This window comes from Arachis duranensis, chromosome 8, assembly GCF_000817695.3.
Source record: "Arachis duranensis cultivar V14167 chromosome 8, aradu.V14167.gnm2.J7QH, whole genome shotgun sequence".
NCBI classification, from domain to species: Eukaryota; Viridiplantae; Streptophyta; class Magnoliopsida; order Fabales; family Fabaceae; genus Arachis; species Arachis duranensis.
This window is the reverse complement of record NC_029779.3, coordinates 26,936,943-26,959,834: the sequence shown is the minus strand read 5'-3', so window position 1 is coordinate 26,959,834 and position 22,892 is coordinate 26,936,943. Positions and strand designations below refer to the sequence as shown.

General features: G+C 32.4%; 1 protein-coding gene across 1 annotated transcript; it reads left to right on the top strand.

The window, feature by feature from the left end:
- Positions 1 to 14,181: 14,181 nt before the first annotated feature.
- Positions 14,182 to 21,077, top strand: LOC107461684 (uncharacterized). Its single transcript, XM_016080229.1, has 3 exons — positions 14,182 to 14,413; positions 14,852 to 15,729; positions 20,961 to 21,077. The coding sequence occupies exons 1-3, from the start codon at positions 14,182 to 14,184 to the stop codon at positions 21,075 to 21,077; spliced, it is 1,227 nt and encodes a 408-aa protein (XP_015935715.1).
- The last annotated feature ends 1,815 nt before the right edge of the window (positions 21,078 to 22,892 follow it).

The window sequence follows — 22,892 nt, the reverse complement described above, 5'->3', positions numbered from 1 at the left end:
ATAATATTTAAAAATAGAGAAAGGATTTATGTTGATGAATTATTTCAGAAAATTGTAAAAACAGAAATACCAAAATATAAAGCTATTGAGAACCCAGTTCTATTATTAAAAGAACCATCAGGAAAATTAGTTTCATCGAATTTTCAAATAAGAGAATCTAAAATTAATAGCCCTTAAGTTTATCTAAGTTAAAAATTAAAGAAGAAAATTCTGAAATAAAAGAACTAACAAAAAATGTCGAAAAATTAAACGAAACCCTAAACATTAAATTATGACAGTAAATAAAGAAGAAATATATGTAACTTATCAAGACAAGAAACAAGAGCTCTTTGAAAGAGAAAATCGTTTGAATTATTTACATTTTTCTGAAATAAATCAAAGAGCATTTGAAGCCCTAAAAATAATCTATGACAAGTTGAAAAGAGAAGTTGAAGAGCTAGAAAAATTAATAGAATCTCTAGAAAATAGTGATGAATCGATGATAGAGTTTGTGAAAATTTTAAATAATGAAGCATAAAAAGATTGAAAAACCAGAAAATAAAATAAAAAGAAATAGGACGAGAAAATTAAAAAGTAAAATAAAGAAGTATAAAAGGGAATTAAATAATCTTCAGATTGAAATTGATGATCTTATAATAAAAAGGATAGAAATAAGAATAAATATAAACAAGTTGGAATTAAACTTAAAAAATTTATAAATGCCTGAAAAACCATATTATGACTTAAAAGAATTAAAGCTGTTGAAAGAAAAAATGGAGAATGAAATTGAAAAATTAAACAGATATTTAGAAACAAGAGAAAGTGTAGAAATAAAAGAAGTTATTGAGGATTTGAGAAATTATATTAAAGAAAAAGACAAACAGATAAAAGATTTTATATACAGTAATCCATGCAAAAAAGAATATTATAAATTAAAACAAGATTAAAAAGTTATAAATCAAAATTATAAATATACATCGAAGACTAGAGAAATAGTAGAAATGGTCAATACTTTAGAATTTACAAATTATTTTTAGTCGAAGTTAAAAGTAAAAAAATTTGGTATCAGAACCAAGTTAACGATTAAGGGTAACACTTTCTCTTTAAGTAACACTTTTAGTGATACGCCTTAAAAAAAAAGGCCAGTTACCAAATGTCCACAATTAATTGGTAAACTTCTTTGTAGTCATCATAGGTACAATAAAATAATAGGTACCACAGAACGCACCTACATATATAATATTATACTTGATGTCACATTATAATAAAAAAAAAATAATAAAACCAGTTGAAATAGATGGCAATCTAAAGTGGATATACAGAGACTAATTTTATGCCTAATTTAAATCTATTCTCAAATATATGAGATAGTATTTTTTGCAAATATAATACAGTTATACACAAAGTTATACTTGATATTACATAATAATTATATAAAAATACTAATCAGTTTGAATAGCTGACAATCCTAAATCGAACACACATAGACCAAATTTTTGCTGAAATTAAATTTGTTAAATAAGAGAGTGGTACATAACAAGAGAGAAGTACATAGACCTTTGCTGTGGTTATAAATTAAGACTTTTTCACTGTAATTTGACCCCGTGTTCTATCATTATTTTTCATAATTCTATCTTCAAAAAAATAGGCTAAATATCCCTGTAAAGTACCCAAAAATTTCATTTCATACTATTTTATACAAATACTAACATCCAAATGGCTGAACACATTGATTACCTACTTGACTTGAATCTAATAAAATTTGTCTAGAATTTCAAAGTTTATGTTATTAGGATCTGGAAAATCCCAAACAAGTATAATGAGAAGGAGGTTGGAAGCATTCAAATGATTCTACAGGATAGTAAAGTTTGTACACTGTGTTTTTAAATATTTTTTTCTGACTAACTAAAATAATTATGCTTCACCAGTAACAAACACCAAATCTTTCTAATAGGGCGATAGAATGCACACTAAAATCCTCAGGTCTTTGATCAGCAAGTGGAAGGGTTCTATTATGCAGTTTCAGAATTACCAAAAGACCCACTTTATTGTTGTTGCTAATGATATGGGCACATTCATAACTTCGAGCAAATGGATACTTTGCTTCTCTCACATAACAAGAGTCATCCATGTGGAGAATCCATACTTTCTATTGGAAGCCTTCTATTTCAAATCTATACTAAATTTACTGAATGCTGATAAGTTGGATGATTCTGAGGATTGTATTCCATACTGAACATGTTACTATACTAAGTTATTAGTCAGATCGATAAAGAGCATTTGTATTCTCAGATGTCATTGTCGAGGTAGTTGGCAAAGAGGATCCCAGACATTTGGTCACCAACAAAGAGAAAGAGATTAAGCGTTTGATGGTTGTCCTAGAAGACTTAGAGTATGTTGTCAAACTCCTTTGATGTTTAGAATTATTTTACAAAATAAGAATTTGCACTTTGTCAAAATTCTTTGATTTTTAGAATCTTCTGACAAAATAAAGATTTGCACTGTTTAAATTGTTCCATTAACTTCTTGCAAGGCCAATAGAATAAATTGCATTCTATTCAGGAACATGGTGGACCAGATTCTTCCACAACTTGGAGATGGAATGGTGGAACCCCTTATAGTTTTGTTTCAATACTTCAGAGCAACAAGGTGGAATGGAAAGACCTCTATTCAAAGCAACTTTGATGTGTCTCAAATGCACTTTGACAACAACTTAAAAGAGATCATGGAGTTTCAGAAAAGGTTTGTAAAATCTTAATGTATTAATAACTAATGTAAATATTTTTCATTCAACCACATCTTGTTACTCATTATTTCTCATTTGTTCACCTTAGGCTGCTTACTGTGTCACCATCAAGTTCTGTGAGAATTAGTCAAGTACCTTCACAACATGCATGGTCAGGAGCTGATGAACTTAATCAAGGTTCTATTTCCGTAACGACAATTATAAGAAGTACTTGGCTTGGTTCAGGAAGATCCTTGCTGGATATCTGCAACCATTGTGGCTATAAATGCCACAAACAAGGATTAGTTCTACAAGGCATATAGGAGGTGCCCAAAAAAAGTAGAACCAAGTATCAGTGATAGATACGAGTGTAGCAAATGTGGCCACACTCATGGTTGTGCAGCTTTGAAGTATTATTTTGTTTAGATTTCTTTACTTATCGTGGTTCCATATAAGTACTAGGTTTAGAGTTGTTCTAATTGATAATATATTTTTATCCTTTGAAATAGTAGGTTCAAGGTGGAGGTCATGGTATATGATGGCACTGGAAGTATGAGTTTGCTTCTATGGGACAGAGAAACCACTCAGCTGTGTAGTAAACGAGCAGAACAAGTGATGGAGGAGGATATAAGTACACAACTAAACATTATACTATTTATTATATTAATCTAAAACAATAAATGCATTCAATAAATAAGCTAGGATTAGTGAGACTAATATTTAATTTTATCTCCAGGTAACAGGTGGTGATGAATATCCCCCTATCTTTGATAATATGATGGACAAAAAGATGCTATTTAAGATTAATGTAAAATCTGCAAACATTAATCATAGAGATCAAGTTTACACTGTCATGAAAGTGTGTGATGATGATGAGATAATTCAGAAGAATATTCCAAAAGAGATGCAATCTAATCAGTCTATTAGTGTTACGGTATGGTTCAGTATTTATGTTACTTTCTTGAAAAAATTATATTTCTTAAATAAGCATGGTTCACAAGTATATTTAAACAAAAATTATGGTTTCGGATTATGTAAGAAATTAACTGCAGTAACTCGGTTGATATATCTGAAAATGTTATTCATCTTAATGTTGATGCTGATTCTCAGTTTTCTGTGGTATGAAAATTTGGCTTTCGTTTCCAACCTTCTTATGTATCATATTTTAGGTAGTTTTCTTTAATTGTTCAATTAAATTCTAATTGAAAAAATAATTTATTGTTAGTTCTATGTTTATATGTAGGATATTTTAAATGAGTGTGTTTCCTCCTTCAAACATAAGATCCCATCTAAAAGAGCTTCCAGTGGAGTGAAGTTTGGGTCTAATAGTGCAATTGATAATGATAAGGATGAACAGTTTTCAACCAATAAATTCAGCAGAAAGCGTAGAAAAGGACAGAACATTCAAGTGATTAAAGGAGATGAGTGATGTACTTATGAAGGACTTTAAATATATCTGAATTTTCAATTAAAATTATTTTGGTTAACATATTTATGTTTTAGATAGTTGTGCACAAGTATTTGACAACGTATCTAGGGTGAATCTTTCTTTAGACTCAATTTAATTTATGGACTTGGTGAACTAATCTAATTACTATGGAATCTATTCTATGGAAATTATCTAAAAATTTAGAATGAGCTTGCTAGTATGTATGCTATTATTTTGACATCCTTAATTATATGATAAGGGATTCCTATATATGTTGCTATATCTATAAGGGATTTATATATATATTTGCTTTATATCTATATTGATTATTCGTAACATGTTCATTGAATAAAGTGATATAAAACTTAGGTTTTATGTGAAATAGATGGATATTATCCAAATAGTGATAAAGAGCTTGCCATTATGAAGTCTGCTGGATAAATTGATATAAAATTAAAAATATATGTGAAATGGATGGAAGAAGTTGCCATTATCTAAGCCTTTTTATTGACAATTTCACACGAATTCTATTGTAGAAAGATATGCATAATTAATTTTCAAAATACCAAAACTATATGAGATAGTTTGTATACTAAATGCTCTCAAAGTTATATCAAAATGAGAATAGATAACACATTTAGATAACACCACCAAGTGAAACTTACAGTAATTATGAAGGCGCATAGCATAGATCCATGATTTCAGCATACACGGCACAATCTATACAAAAATTCTAATATTGGTAATTGTGTTGTTAACTCTATGTATATAAGAAAAATGAAATAATCAAGAATTGTTAACACGAACACCTTATATGCATTTAACAAAGTCTTATTTGATTGAAAGTCAAAGAATAGTTATCTTGAGGTGCGAAGTCTTATATTCAGACAACTTACCAAAAGATCAGTAAAAAAATGTTTTCTATCTAATAATGGATCATACATGTTAAAATAAACCAATTAGTCCAATAGAAATAAATTGTGCTATAAATAATTTTGTAAAATCTATTTTAATTGGACAAGTATTTCAATTTAACCTTTTTTTATCAGGATCTATATCTAATCTAACAAAACTTAGTGTTTTAATAGTTAGTCACTTGATCATTGATATTTGTCCTGTATGTTATGATGAAAATTGGTTAAAATAATATTTTTCAGAAGTTGAAACTATTTGCTTCAATAAAAATAAACTAGAAGTTCAGCGCATAAAAATTTATAATTGCCTTTTAGTAACTCGAAAAGCATAAAGCTATAAAATGCTGAACTAACGGGTATATGAGATTCAATAAATAATGGCAATACCTATTCATAAGAGTAGGGTACTTATTTAATGAAAATAAGCCAGCATAATACAAATATAATTTAAATTTGGTTAAATAAAAAATTGGACTTTCATATTTTTTCAATTGCAGGTTTGGCTATTGTTTAAACAAAGCAAGTATCTATAGTATCTTGGAAAAAGTAAACAAATAAAAAATCACATCCACTATAAAGGATTTTAATTATATTTGTTATTTACATCCTACACAATAAACACAGTATTCAATGTAAAGACTTAAGAACCTATGATGTTAATAGCATCACAATGGCTATGACAAAATATTGAATGAAAAAAAAATTATTGTGTATAAAAAAAATTGGTTCATTTAGTCAACGAGAACAAGCATTAGGAGAGTAAAAGAAAGAATATTTCCAACAATTATTTAGATAGAAAAATTTTAAATGAAACTCTTAGCATAAGGTACATGGTTGGTCACAATCCCAATGAAATGATGAAGTTTAGTTTAAGTAGAAAATAGATTAAATTAATGCTCAGAAATATTAATTTATTTTTCTGTAGGATATTTACTAATTAATTCAAAAAATGGATGTATATCATTTCCTTTTTACATATAAAAAATTATAACTTTATTCTATATGCAAGAAAAATAAATCCAACACAGCTGACAAGACAATTAGCTTAAAGCATAACATGTAATTAGCTAATTCAGTAGAAAGTTGTAAACAAAATTGCTTAAAATATTTATTTTCAGAAATTAAGATTATTTGCTTCAACAAAAATAAAATAGAAGCTAACCACATAAAAACCCATGATTACCTTTTAGTAACAAATGTGGAATTCAAAAAGCAGAAAGCTATCAAGTATTGGACTGACAGGTATATGCGATTTAATAAAGAGGGCAATACCTATTCATGAGAGTATGATACTTATTTAATGAAAATGAGCCAGAGATAATGACAAATAAAATTTAAAATTGGTTAAATATAAAAATCAGACTTCCATACTTTTTCAATTATAAGTTTGACTTTTACTTAAACAAAGCAAGTCTCAGTAGTATGTTGAAAAAAGTAAATAACCTGAAATCACACTCACTGCAAAGCCAATCAGCTTAAAACATAACCATGTAAATGACTAATTCAGCAGAAAGCTATAAACTTGATAGTATAAAAAAAACGAATCACACACGAAGCATATCTATTTCAATATTACGGGACAAAATCTATTTAAGATTGTGGCAAATTAAATTTAAAAACAAATCCAAACACAGTGACAAATAAAAAAAATATAATTCGCTTTTTGTGAAACTTAGAATTCATATTTGTGATGTGCAGGTTTAAGGTTTGCTTAAACTTGGAAAGGCTTACCTCGATGTTCGAAACATTGAGGTCAACTTGATCATGATATCTTTTTGTATCTTGGAAGATATTTGATTTTTGAAAGCTACATGAATTAAAGCAGTGGACCAAGCCAATATGATAAAAGTTTCCTGATGTGTCAAGATTACGTTACCAGGAGTATGTCAAATTTAAGTTTTAAGAGATACAAACTTTAGCCAATAGTTATACTAATCCGGTCAAATGATATATGGTGCATACATGTCTATATAAAAAGAATGATAATACTATTTATTGAAAAGAATCAATATATACATAAAAAATTCTTTACCAATAACTATGAAAAAAACAAGTATTATTGTGCGAATAGGAGATAGAACCAGGCATCCCCATTAATAGCTGACATATTAATTCACGTAGAAAAAATTCTTTCTTAAAAAAACAAATATTAAAAATTTTATATTTTTATATGTTACATTAATCTCATTCAACGTGGAAGGTAACATAAAAATATTCTCATTTATTTTATTTGTATTGTCACGACACTTTTGCACGCGCTTTCAAATTTTGGTAGAATCGTCCTATCATTTAATATAATACCACATCAATAAATGTCTAAATGAGGTCTTCTTTTCTTTGATGGCTTGGATAAGGGAGATAGATGGATCCATATTTTGTAACCTAGTGGGTTAGAGCATTAAAAAGTAGAAATGACTTTTTTGATATATTGAAATAAGAGAACAAGTCCAATAAATTTTAACAAAGAAAGTATTCTTTTGTGAGAATAGTCATCCATTTATTACAATTATAGAGAAATCCATCATGTCAATTCAATTGTAACTCAAAAGATTGATAAGATTATATTTTAATTAAATTATATCTTGAAAATTTTTTCAAAGTAGATTTTATGGCAGGAAAGAGAGATAGAATCTATCACATAAAAAGAGGTAATGTAAAATATAGCAATCTCAATAATGTTTTTAAAAGGCTATATATTAGTTATATATATATGATGAATATTAAAATTTCTGAAATTGAAAGCTGACAATTCTATTGTCACTCTTTTAGGTTGGGCTAAAAAATTAAATCAATTGGGAATACTTTATCAGTCTTTGTATAAAATTCTATCTCCTTCTATGTGACCTCACATTGTCCATTGATATGAAAGGAGCAGTCAATTCATAACATCCTATGTATATAGTTTTATTAGAGGCCATCTTAAATTTTGTGAAAGGCAAAAATAAATTAATTTTTAAAAATCTAGACAGTAACGCAAAAACAAATTAAAGGGTGCTCTTTATAATATATAATGACACTAACGGGTAATCTTCATAGGAGAAAATAACTCCTATAAATATCACGAGATAAAGACAATGAAGAATGGTAATAAAAAAAACTTCTTTTCATTAGCCTCCCTAACTAGAAGCTTTTGGTTTTGTATAAAAGCAATGAGTGATATAACACCCAGGAGAGTAACTATTTCACAGCTCAATGAAGATCTTTTGTGGAAGATCTTTGTTAGGTGTGATGCAAAAACAGTGGGGCGATCTCGAACAACCAGTAAAGAATGGAGATTCAAGCTATCCACCGCTCTATTTGTCAAGTAGCACTTCAAGCAAAACAAAAATAGGGACAGAAGTGTCATTATCGGAGTTGGCTACCCTCCATCTTATGAAAGCTGCAGGCGATTTCTGAAGGCAATGTTAGATGGAGGCCAGCAAATGAATATGAACGTCCCTATTCCTATCAACCGATTTGGTTTCTATTCTCTTATTGGTTCAGACAATGGCAATGTTTGTATACGATTATTCCAGGGAGGCCTTAGTGCTAGATTGATGATGTGAAATCCACTCACACGTAGAATGATGTTCGTGTCTGATCAGGCCAGCAAGCATTGCCGCCATGCCGTTTCTCTTTATTCATTCGGTTACTTGATTGATGGCATTGAGTATCGCATTATCCACATTTACAAACATGCTTATTCAACCAAGCAGATGTCGTGGACCTGCTACAACTCATTTGAAGCTGATTGGAACCACCCTGGCAAGTTTAACACCGAAGTGCAGAAATTAGGCCCCAAGTATGTTGTTAACAATGGAATTGTCTACTGGATAGGTTGGGGAAGGGATGGCTTTATGGAACCAAAACTAATTATCACATTCTCTCTGCAGCAGAGACTTTTTTATGAAGGAAAGGTCCCAGACAAAGTAAAATCAGCTTATCACTCCCTCACTCTGTTTAAAGATGGTATAGGGTTTATATCCTATAAGGATTCCAATTTCTATTTTGGTAGTGCGAATAATTCAGAGAGAACTGAAGTTATCCTTTCAAGGCTTAAATACAGGGAAAGATTATGGGAACACCTCTTTCAGCACAATTGGCATGAGACTGTTTATGTTAAAACAGTCACCATGCATTGTTAGGGACTATACTCGATATAATGTTTCTAATGAAAGTTGTTAAAGTGCAATGTTCAATTATCTTCAATATAGTGAGACGTGTTTGTAATGCCATTTGAGTATCTGTCTTAGTTTTTGTTATGTTATTTTAACTTCTAAAATTGTGCTGGGATTAGCCTAGAGTGCATGTCGTTGTTTTATTTCTTGCTTAGCTCTATTAATGTGGGTGTTAAACTTCAACTTTATGAGTTTTAGAGCAAAAAGTTTGATCCTATAATCCTATTTGACTAAGAAATCAATGTATCTAGTTTCACTTTAGCTTTGTATTTTTATATTTATCATATGTTTTTATTTAAGGGTGTTATAAAATCTCTTATACATTTATTAAAGATTAATAAGTTAAGGGTGATAATAAGTTCTAATAGATTAAAAAAATGAATCTCGATATTATAATCACCGTATATATTAAATTAGTGCCAAACCACAAATAATATAAAGTACCTATTAGAACTTATAATCTATTAACATACTTCATATAAACCAGAAAAATAGGCAATGTGGGTCCAGTTTAAATTCATCTCTATTCAAATTCAGTTTAATTTTTTTTATCATATTTATACATTTACTTGAATATAAATTAACATAATATCACCATCAGGTCAAAAGATGACATTCAATGAAAAAGTTACCATAAACTCTAAAATAATATATTCTAAAAAATTTTTCACAAAGGGAGCCAACTTCTATTACTCTATAATTTACTCTTATGATATCACATTGGTTTATATATTAATACAACTGAGTAGTACGGTTAATATTCTGACACTCAAACAATATTAAACATATACTCCAAAATCTTATTACATTGTTAATAGGTTGCAAGTCCAAACAATATTAATCAGGAGACTTCTTTATTTTTAATTTAGTAATATATTTAAACTGAATATTACTATCATACACCGTTAGAACTAAAGGAGTAGGGCCAGCTAACTAATATCTTTTCCCGTCAAGACAAGAAACAAGTTCAGTTCTGGTCAATACAAAAAATAGCCACTTATAAGGACATATTACAGCATAAGTATAATGACACCTTAGTATAATCTCATAAGTGAAAGATGAGAAGCAAATATCGAGAGTTAGTAAGTGCAACCTACTCTTTCTGCTATATCAACAAGAGGATAGAAAAAGAGACTTTGCCAGAAAATACGAACTAAGTTTGAGTTAAGCTCACCTATCCAAAAAAAATGGAGAAAAAAACTCCCAAACAAGCTAGACAGGAAAGAAAAAATTTCATCTATGAGAAGAGGAAAAAGCTTAAAATAGTAGATAATACCCAATCTGGTGAGCAGAACTTAACAAGAGAACTATTGAAACAGATTAGCTTGAACTCAAGAAACACACCACTAGGATTTGATCATTTCTTCAATGTGTTTGGAAACAATTACTTTCATAAGATGTATTTGTCTTATCCTATATAATTGCTGTAGGATTTTTTTTCTTCTCATACACGGATACATATATTTGAAGCTTACTTTCACTAAACACAATTTTCAGATGACATTTAATGGTGTAATATCATTTCAACCTGTGTATAGTACAAGATGTAGAAAAATTACGTATAAATACATCACTATTTACAAAAAATTGCTTTCGAATCTATTTTTGACTAATTTATGTGGATATCTTGGAATATATAATTATATATCACTATTTACAAAAAACACGCTTTCACTATTTACAATCTTTTATCATTATACACCAAGACTTGACATATTTCAAAATTATTCAAAGATGGACCTTGATTGTGTAAATTAACCATTATATGAAGGTATCTCAATAGAACCTCGGATTCTCTACTCATAAATTCTCAACAACATCAAACAACACATGCTACTACACCCTCAAGTAAATATTAAATCTTAAAAAACTTAAAGATCAACATTTTACGTTCAAGTAATTTTTATATGTTACAAATTCAGGTACTGTGTCAACAATTTCAGCAATATCCACTCAAGAATTGATTTCAAACAAAGAAAACACCATATCAGTATCAAATGTAGGAAGGACAACAAACAAGAAGAATCCCTTTCAAAGTTTTATCAACAACACGCCAAAGTTCTCAATAAATCTCAGCCTAAAACTTGGAACATCTAACCAAAATTCAAGAGATATTGTCAAGATATATTGATACATGCTTCAAATGTTTGAGAGATATTTTAATTTAATTTGATGTATTTTGATTTGTTTATTTAATTACTAGATTGGGCCTTATGTTTATGGGCTTAGGGTTTTCTATATTTTAACCTAATAAGAGGTTATAAATACCTCATAAACTAGGGTAGTCGTAATATAGAATGATTTAGAGGTTTGAAAATCCCTTTTTTATTTTCGTGATGAAACCATGGTATGGACAATTGAGGTTGAGGAGTCCCTCTCTTGTTACATTGGGAAATTGGATAGAAGGTTGAGGAGTCCCTTTGATTCAATTTCCAAACATTGGCATTGACAAGTTAGGTGGAGGAGTCCTTTTCTTGTTACGTCAAGAAATTGGGTAGAAATATAGTGATTTTCTTTGTACTCAATTTCAATCTATATTTTTGTTTTTATTCAATTTCAATTATTGTCTTGTTTATCTTTTATTTCTTTATCATATATGGTGTCTTTCAGCTTAATATTTGAAATTTTCATATATTTTTTGACAACTAATATATATGTTTTGCCAAGTAGGTGACACCAGGAATGCTCGAAAAGAAAGAGCACTGAAACTAGCTGTGAAATGAAAAAATATGGCTTTTATGAGGTCAACATGTGAAATTTATTTTATTAGGGTTTGAATACTATTTTATATGTTATATAGACTTTAAAGGATGAGATAAAGGTTGTTCTTAATTATGTTTAGGTCTTGCTCAGGATACTACATCAAATGAGTTATATAGGAACCAGCTGCGAGTAGGTAGTATATTATCTAGACTAGTACTATATTCTGTTATATTTTTTTAACTTATATCAATGAACAACCTTTATGTGAATATATATTTACAGGAGAAAATAATTCTCTAACAAATAATCTCGATCAAAGTTCATTCACAATAGCTGATAGAAGAAACTTATCACACAGTATAATAATAGACATAGTTGCTGAGAATAATATAGAGATAAATTCAATGGTTAATATTCATCATAGCATGAGTAAGTTGTAGTTCTAAATAGGACAGACTGATCTATCATATATAAAGTCTGTTAAATCACGTAATACACAATAATTGATATCAATTATCTATGTCGGTACATTATTACAATACAGAATCGAGAAAGAAGGCCATGCTAAAGGAGACATTGTCAACAAACAATAGAAGTCAATTAGTTATGACCAATGCCAAAGAAGGTTAGCTTCAAAATTTATGAAATTGTTATAACAATCCTTTGGTTGAAGAGTCTATTTGCCTAATATTAAGTATTTAGAAGCTAAAAACTAATAATTTTAGTTTCTTTTGATAAATTAGGTGTATCGGCAAAAAAATGGAACACCAATCAAAGAAAGGTGAAGGCAACTGAAGGTATCTCAAACTATATTTATTCAAATGTGGTAGACACAAATAGATATTCGAACTTCTCTAAGTTTCTTTTTAGAAAATAAATATATAGAAATAATCATATATTATATTATTTAGTTTACCAACTACATACTAAAATTCTAAAAAATCCTTTTACATAATTACCATTTCTAAATATATCATAGTCTTGATAGTGCCTATTGATCTAAATATTGCAGCATACTATCACATGGAAAATATGATTCATGAATGTGAATATTGCCAAGCATTATTTTGGTACGACAAAAGAATAAAAAAACACTACAATACAAGTGAACCAAAATACACACTTTGTTGTAGAGGAGGGCAAGTGGAGATTTCACAGTTACAAGAAGCTCCTGAGGCTCTTTATAATTTGTTATATGCAGATGATGCTAAAAGTCACCACTTTCATGAGAACATTAGAACTTACAATAGTATGTTTCAATTCACATTCATAGGTGCAAAAATTGAAAGAAGTATTAATCGGACTAAAAGACCACCTACATTTATTCTTTTTGGAGAGAATTATCATTTGATGGGTAGTCTAATACCACCAGAGGGGAATACAGCAAAATTTGCCCAGATGTATGTGTTTGATATTGATAATGAAGTACAGAATCGAATGTCTATTCTCAAGTGTGTTTGCAATAAATTTTTTTAATATTGCTTATTTAAAATGTCTTAAACAATGAGTCAAAGTTTGGATTAGATTTTTCTTATAGTTCAATTATTCATATACTATTTAATATTGACCATATGTTTTATGATGCAGGGGGGAAAGCAACAACATCCAACAAGAAATTGTTAGGGATCTAAAGACAATGTTAGATGAGCATAATGTTTTAGTCAAGGCATTCCGTATGGTTCGTGAGTCATTTGCTTCTACGTCCGTATCAACAGTCAAGCTAAAGCTTTTGGAAAAAAGAAGGAAGGATGGTAGACGTTATAATTTACCTTCAACTAATGAGGTGGTAGCGTTGATTGTTGGTGACTTTGACATAGACAAAACTGATTGGGACATTGTGGTTAAAACCCAAACTGAAAAGTTAAAACGCATCAATCAACTTAATCCTGCCTATCTTGGTTTACAATATCCTTTATTATTTCCTTTTGGAGAAGATGGCTACAAAGAGGATATAGCTCTCAATAAGATTAATCGAACAATGGAAAAGGAAGACAAGAGGTATCAATGAAATAATTTTTTGCTTTTAGGATACAAGAAAGGTTAGCAGATGGTTCCCCATTATTGTATGCAAGGAGATTATTTCAACAATTCTTGGTGGATGCATATTCAATGATTGAATCAGCTAGATTGAACTATATACGTCATGATCAGGACAAATTCAGATGTGAAATGTACAAAGGAATTAAAGATGATGTACTTAATGGGGAAACAACACCATCCTCTTGAGGCACACGTGTTATTCTACCTTCGTCTTTTACTGGAGGTCCTACGTACATGATTCAGAATTATCAAGATGCAATGACTATTTGCAAAGTTATGGAGTATCCAGATCTTTTCATTACATTCACATGTAATCCTAACTGGCCTGAGCTTGAAGATTTTTTAAAGAATAGAAAATTACATGCATCTGATCGTCCAGACATAGTTTGTAGGGCTTTCAAGGTCAAATTGGATCATCTCATCAAGGACATCAGAAATAATAAGATCTTTGGAAGAGTTGTTGTAGGTATTTAATTACATATTCCTATTTTTATTACTATGAAAAAGTCATAAACCAACTATATTAATCACATATATTTGATGGTGATCACTAGCAATCCCTAATACTAAGTATATGCAACAATGGTATTGGATATCTCAATTTGATAAATTACTGAGTACTCTTTTAATTGGATAATACTGTTTTATATAGAAAACATATAATATGAGTTATTAAGGCATTTCTATCAATAGGCACTAACAAAAGAATTTTTCTTAATAAATTTTTTTATTATTTTGATTATTGTGCAAGTTATCTTACGAAGTTTATTCAACAGTTTACTATTGATCAAGATTCTAATTTTAAGATATCATAGTCTCTTCATTTTATTCTTTTTTATTCACATTTTGTTTTCTCCAATTGTTTACACCATTGAGTTTCAAAAACGTGGACTCCCTCATACAGACATATTAATTTTCCTTCACCCGAATGACAAGTATCCAACCGGAGAAGACATTGATCACATTATTTCTGCTGAAATTCCGGACTACAGCGAAGACCTGGAATATTATGAAGCTGTTGAGAAACACATGATGCACGGTCCATGTGGTAGTCTTAAAAAAGATTCACCATGCATGGAAAATGGTCAATGTATACGGCACTTTCCTAAAAGATTTGTTGACAACACAACAGTGGATGGAGATGGTTATCCAGTTTATAGGCATAGAGATGGTGGGAAGACAATTAAGAAATCCGGAATTGATCTTGACAACCGTTATGTGGTTCCGCATAACAGGTTTTTGTTGTTGAAATATGGAGCACACATTAATGTTGAATGGTGTAACCAATCAAGATCTATAAAATATCTGTTCAAGTATGTTAACAAAGAAAATGACCGTGTAACAGCATCATTTTATAGAAGTGTGTCAGGGGATGCAGACATGGATGAAATAGATGAAGTTAGTATGTACTATGATTGTAGGTATATATCTCCATGTGAAGCCGCATGGAGGATATTTGGATACAATATTCATTACAGAGAACCATCTGTCGTGAGGTTAGGATTTCACTTGCCAGATGAGCAAAGTGTTATATTCCAAGACCATGAAAAATTAGATGATGTTGCTAGAAAGGCATCTGTCAAGGAGTCTATGTTTTTAGGATGGTTTCAGGCAAATAAAGAATTTGCAAAAGCTAGGCTGCTAACATATGTAGAATTGCCTACGAGATTTGTTTGGAAGGCGAAAGAAAGGGTGTGGGTCCCACGCAAATCACATGCAGTTATTAGAAGGATTTTCTTTTTTCCAAAATTGGGGGGTTTGGAATTTGGGCAATGGGCACAGGTATATTTTCAAAGCAATAAAAATAAATAAATAACTGTAAAATAAACTCTTGGCAAGGTATAAGAACTGGAAGTCCTATCCTTATCAATTGCGATGAGAATTGGATTTTTCTCCCACTTTGTTAACCTCTAACTATGAAGGTAAGTTAAGTGGATGAATTAATTTTGATTTCTCAGATCCTAGTCTTTCCTTGGGAAAAGTCAGAGTTATTGGAACTTGAATTAATGAAGTGAAGAAATCCAATTTTCAATCAACAATGAGTTTGATAACTCAAGAGTCACCAATTACTCAACCAAAACCAAAAGGGTAACAGGAAAATCCAAATTATTTATATAAATAAAAGACAGCAATCATCAATCTGAAATACCTCAAATAATATTAATTCAAATAATAATCTGTAACATGGAAGAATTCATAAATTAAATAGCAAAAGTAAATAATCAATCCAAAGTAAAATAAAATAAAAGGGAAGCTTAAAACAAGGAAACATTAAACCTGGAATTGAGAGTCACTCCTAAAACTAAGAGAAGTCCTAAATCCTAATTTCTAAAAACTCTACCTAAATCCTAAGATAGATGAGAGAACCTCTCTCTCTAAAAACTACATCTAAGACATGAAAAGTGAATTATGAAAGCATGATTATGAATGGATGCATTCTCCCACTTTATAGCCTCTAATCTGTGTTCTCTGGGCCGAAAACTGGGTCAGAAACAGCCCAGAAGTCACTTTCAGCGCTTTCTGGTCCGTACAGGTCGCAGCCAAGTGACGCGGAGGCGTCGCCCACGCGGCCGCGCGGATTAAAGTTCGCAGATGCGACGCGTCTGCGTGGATCACGTGTTCGCGTCGCCTATCTTCAGGGCAACTATGGCATATTACATATCAAATCGAAGCCCCAAATGTTAGCTTTCCAACGCAACTGGAACCGCGTTGTTTGGACCTCTGTAGCTAAAGTTATAGCCATTTGAGTGCAAAGAGGTCAGGCTGAACAGCTTAACAACTTCTTCAACTTCTTGTATTCCTTCCACTTTTGCATGCTTCCTTTCCATCCTCCAAGCCATTCCTGCCCTATAATATCTGAAAACACTTAACACACATATCAAGGCATCTAATGGTAATAAGAGAGGATTAATAATAAGCAAATATAAGATCAAAGAAGCATGTTTTCAATCATAGCACAAAATCAGGAAGGAAAATGTAAAACATGCGATTAGTATGAATAAATGGGTAAAGAGTTGATAAAAACCACTCAATTGAGCACAAGATGAACCATGAAATAGTGGTTTATCAACCTCTCCACACTTAAACATTAGCATGTCCTCATGCTAAGTTCAAGAGAACTAAAAGAGTGAAGGGGAATGATAGAATGCATGAAATGCAACCTATCTATATGAATGCAACTACATGCAAAAATGATTCTACCTACTTGGTTAAAAGTAAATAAGTCTTTCAAGAATAAATATGAACTGGATTTCACTAATTCAAATCACAAAATACAACACAAATAACTTGCAAGAAGAAGATAGCTCATAAAAGCAGGGAACATAGAATTAAGCGCTGAACCCTTACTTGGTAGTGTATATCACTCTAACTCTCAAGTGTCTAGGGTCAATTCTCTCAATTCTCTACTAATCTTGCTTTCTATAGCTTACTCTTCATCTAACAATCAACAAAAATTTAATGCACCAATACATAAATCAAGAGGTCTTTTAAGGGTTGTAATGGGGTTAGGGTCAAGGTAGGATTGAATTTGGCCAAGTGGACTAAAATTTGAATCCTTAATTAACATAAACTTCCCACTTAAGACAATCCATTTAATTAAAATGCAAAATCTAACTTCCCACTTTCCACATGTTCATGCATCCTAATATTGAGTTTAGTACATATACATTAATACCAACACTTACTTTGGGGCATTTTGTCCCCTTTTATTAATTGCTCTTTTCTTTTTTTTTTCTTTTTTTTTTCTCAATGCATATGATTAAAGTATTGAATGCAATAATATGTGCTCAACTATTATTTTGCACATTTTCACTAAAATATACAACACTCAATTATTCAAACCAAATAATTTCAAACCCAACTTCCCCACACTTAAATCATGAGCACTTTTTACTAGTCTAAGCTAACCAAGGATTCAAATTAAGGACATTATTGTTTTCCGCTTAGAGTTAGTAATGTGCTAAAGTAAAGAACAAATGGGTATATTAGGCTCAAATTGGTTTGCAAAGGATAATGAAAGGGTAAGGTCATATGGGTATGTAAGCTTAGTGAAACAAAGGCCTCAATCATATCAGTGCATGCATACATCAAACAATGGAAATATAGAATTAAGCAAGACAAAAATCACAATTTTAGAGAGAAAAACACACACCAAAAATAAAATATTGGTTGATAAAATGCAACCAATTCAAATAGGCTAAAAAATCTCACAGGTTTTATGTGTTCGAGCTCTAAACTATGTTCCAATAATATTTCTTCAAACAAGTTTTTCAAAAGGTTTTATTCAAATTAGTGAAATGCTATAAAAATTTCTTGAAAAAGAAAATATTACTTTAACCAAGTGGTAAAATATGCAAAAATCAAACAAATATGCAATCAATCATGCAAATGCAACAATGAACAAGGAAAATAAAATAAAACATTGGTGTTGAGAAAGGACTAACTAACCCGTGGAAATCGGTATCGACCTCCTCACACTTAAAGATTGCACCGTCCTTGGTGCATGCTGAGATGTGCAGGTGGATGGGGGTTGTAGTTCCTCAGCTAGTGCTCTTTTGTGTTCCTGTCCTTGCCGGTGGTTTGGGAGTAGCTTTCTCTCTTTACCCTTCTTGGTGGCCATCCTGAAAGGGGAAAAAAGGAAAGTAACAAGCAAAGCTAGGGGATCCAGCAAGGAAGAGAGCGGGAAAGGTGGTAATCAATGCACAGTAAAGAAGAATGATGTTAACACATGGTCATGACTACATGTGAAAAGTCATCAATGGAAATATAGTAAGTGCATGTGATGACAGTTAAATGCAAGATGTTTATTGGCATGCTGGCAAAGGCATGAGTAGCATAGATCAAGCATTCAATGTCCAAGTTAGATTACCAAGTTTTTCAAACTAACAATCATGTTTGTAATAACAATTATATTTAATTAATAAAATATAAAAAGGGTGTTGTGAAAAGCAAGCATTTATAGTAATAGATTAAAAGAAATCTTAAAAATAGTGCACAATGCCATACGGGCGTTTTCACAAACACATAGCATGCATGGTAAATAAGCTATTTGAAAGTATTAAATTGAACATGCAAGCAACTCTTTAAAAAGTAATATATAATTGTCAAATAATCCACAAAAATATAGAAAAACAATGACCCAAATAAAATTTCAACACCAATGAAAATAATGCAATGAATGAAAGTATGCAATTAAGTAAAAGGAAACGAAAGATAAGAAGAATGAGAAGGGAAAGAAGGGAAGAAGAAGTAAGTAAGAAAGGAGGGAGGAAAAATTAGGATTGGGAAAGAAAAGATAAGATATTTTGCAAATTAGGATAAGCTGTGCAGCGCAAGCGACGCGGACGCGTGGGGCACGCGATCGCGTGACTTGCACTTATACAGATTGACGCGGTTGCATCGGTCACGCGGTCGCGTGACCCGTTTTATGCCACTGGCGCGAGGGTAGCCTCGCGCTCGCACAACTCTCTGTTCAAAATTTTTATTTTTGCCAAATCTGGGGTGACACGATCGCGTGGGTCATGCGATCGCGTGAGTGGCCATCATGGAGATATGACGCGGATGCATGGGGCACGCGTTCGCGTGGGAGGGCTTGGGCTTCTAGCATGAGTCCAGCCCAATTCCAGCACAACTTTCGGACATGCACTTCTTTGACGTCGATTTTCATGGCATGCGGCCGCGTGGGTCACGCGGTCGCGTGGGAGGCCAAAGTTCCACATGACGCGGTCGCGTGGGGTCAAATTATGCTAAAGGCGCGCCTCCAGCCACGCTCTCGCGTGACTCTCTGTTCAATTCTTTTCTTCCCAACGCACTAGTGACGCGGACGCGTCAGCGATGCTGCTGCGTCGCGTGCGTGTTTTTCCTTCTTTTTTTTTTAATGCAAATGCAGTGCTTAATGTGAATGCTATGCATGATTCCAGGTTCAATAAAATAAAATAAATCTCAAAAACAAACAAAACTAAATAAAATTAAAATTGCAAAATGAACGATCATACCATGGTGGGTTGTCTCCCACCTAGCACATTTAGTTATAGTCCTTAAGTTGGACATTTGATGAGCTTCCTGCTAGGGTGGCTTGTGCTTGTATTGATCCAGGAATCCCCACCAATGTTTGTACTTCCAATAGCCTCCGGGGTCCCAAACTAGGCGCAGAAAGCCTTCAAGCAAGTTAAAGCAAGTGACAAGGCCCCAAGAGTGGTGATTGGTAGAATGGATTCCGGGGTCCCAGACCTTGCCTTTGCACCCGTCTTTTGGTTGAGCAATATTGTTCCATCCAGGTGGCAAGCAGTCTGAATTCTCATGTAAGCAGCCAAACAACTTCCTAGACCCATTCAGTTGAGCTTTACACCAACCTTTGCGTTTAAACTTTGAGCTTCCAACCATGATGAACCTTGCAGGACAATTCTTACCACTGGCCATCTTCCTCTTACTCTTAATGTCACAAAGAGCTCTAAGTTGGCCATCCGTCTCAAGTAGCCCATATTCAAGTGGGATTAGAAAGCTAAGGGATATGAATTTTACCCACTTGAATGTTGTGAAGGATGATGGCAACTTAGGGGGAGGTATTTTTAATGAAATTGCAAGCTCCACTCCCTTGTGCTCTTCTCTGATAATTACCACCTCTTTGCAAGCTTCTTCAATTCAAACCTCTTCCTCTTGGTAGCTTTCTTCCAATTCAATCTCCTCTTCATTGCTTACCAATGGCATAGGAGGTTGTGCTTCTTCTTCTTGAATCTCCATCTCTTGATCAACCTCTTCAAAGTCTTTAGCTATGATATGCCTTAGAGGTTGTACACCCTCTTCAACATCAATTGCAACCGTCTTGGAAGGAGGCTCTATGTCTTGACTTTCCCATGGAGGTTCAGCATCTCCTAAGTCTTCAACCATTTCTTCCTTTGGCACTATTATAGTTTTCTCCACTTGTTCCAATACAAAGCCATGTTCCTCATTGTCCACCGAAGTTTCTAGTGTCTCCTTCATGCTTTGCTCTTCTTTTGATTCTCCACATGCAGCCATGGGAGTACTTTGAGTGCTCAGATATTGGGAAGCTATTATATTTACGAACTCGCCTAAGGCGGCCACGAAATTTAGCACACTCTTATTCATCCTTTCTTGCCTTTGAAGAATAACACGAAGTCTGTCATCCATTGGAGGTTAGGGTGGATATGAGGATTCATTGGTTGGGAGAGAGGGTTCATAATAGGAAGGTGGTTCATCTTGATAATGATATAGAGATGATGAACATTGAGGTGGTGGTTCATGAGAGTAGTTGTGTTGGAAAGGTGGTGGTTCTGTGTATGGTTCATTTGGCTCATAAGGTGGTGGGTATGGTGGTTGACGGTTAGGGTCATATGGAAGTGAATGGTGAAAATGGGCTTGTGAGTATGGTGGTTCAAAATTATATTGAGGAGGATGGGGTTCATAGGCATATGGTGGATCTTGTTGGTAGTCCAAAGAGTGCTCACCATAGCCATTGCCTTGATATGCATCACAGAATGGTTGTTGATAGTCCATTGGAGGTGGTTGTTGCCATGAGGGTTGATCAAATCTTTGTGACTCCCCCCATCTTTGATTGTTCCAACCATGGTGCATGTTGTCATTATAATCTCCTCTTCCTGCAACATAATTATAACCAGACTCATAGCCAAAGGGGTGAGAGTTCATAGTAGTGAGAAAAAAATAGAAACAAAAACTAATAAAAAGAAAATATTTTGAAAAAGATAAGATTTTTGAAAAATATATGATTTTTGAAAAAAGGATAAGATAAGATAAAAAAAATTTTAAAACAAAATTCTGAAAATTTTTTTTTTTGAAAAATATTTACAATAACCAATAATAAGGCACACGTTTGTAATTTCCCGGCAACGGCGCCATTTTGACGTTAGGATTTTTGCTAGTAAAGAATTTTATAAAAATAGTCGTAAAATTGGGGTTTTTGGAATTTGGGCAATGGGCACAGGTATATTTTCAAAGCAATAAAAATAAATAAATAACTGTAAAATAAACTCTTGGCAAGGTATAAGAACTGGAAGTCCTATCCTTATCAATTGCGATGAGAATTGGATTTTTCTCCCACTTTGTTAACCTCTAACTATGAAGGTAAGTTAAGTGGATGAATTAATTTTGATTCCTCAGATCCTAGTCTTTCCTTGGAAAAAGTCAGAGTTATTGGAACTTGAATTAATGAAATGAAGAAATCCAATTTTCAATCAACAATGAGTTTGATAACTCAAGAGTCACCAATTACTCAACCAAAATCAAAAGGGTAACAGGAAAATCCAAATTATTTATATAAATAAAAGACAGCAATCATCAATCTGAAATACCTCAAATAACATTAATTCAAATAATAATCTCTAACATGGAAGAATTCATAAATTAAATAGCAAAAGTAAATAATCAATCCAAAGTAAAACAAAATAAAAGGGAAGCTTAAAACAAGGAAACATTAGACCTGGGATTGAGAGTCACTCCTAAAACTAAGAGAAGTCCTAAATCCTAATTTCTAAAAACTCTACCTAAATCCTAAGAGAGAGGAGAGAACCTCTCTCTCTAAAAACTACATCTAAGATATGAAAAGTGAATTATGAAAGCATGATTATGAATGGATGCATTCTCCCACCTTATAGCCTCTAATCTGTGTTCTCTGGGCCGAAAACTGGGTCAGAAACAGCCCAGAAGTCACTTCCAGCACTTTCTAGTCCGTACAGGTCGCAGCCAAGTGACGCGGAGGCGTCGCCCACGCGGCCGCGTGGATTAAAGTTCGCAGATGCGACCTGTCTGCGTGGATCACGCGTTCGCGTCGCCTAGCATTAGGGCAACTATGGCATTATATATCAAATCGAAGCCCCGGACGTTAGCTTTCCAACGCAACTGAAACCGCGTCGTTTGGACCTCTGTAGCTAAAGTTATAGCCGTTTGAGTGCGAAGAGGTCAGGCTGGAC

What these genes read in the sequence shown, in the direction of transcription:
- LOC107461684 (XM_016080229.1), top strand. Translation starts at nt 14,182, where the DNA reads ATGATTCAGAATTATCAAGATGCAATGACTATTTGCAAAGTTATGGAG. An exon ending in CTTTGGAAGAGTTGTTGTAG is followed by an intron (nt 14,414 to 14,851) that starts GTATTTAATTAC and finishes TCCCTCATACAG; the next exon opens with ACATATTAATTTTCCTTCAC. An exon ending in AATTTGGGCAATGGGCACAG is followed by an intron (nt 15,730 to 20,960) that starts GTATATTTTCAA and finishes CTCCACATGCAG; the next exon opens with CCATGGGAGTACTTTGAGTG.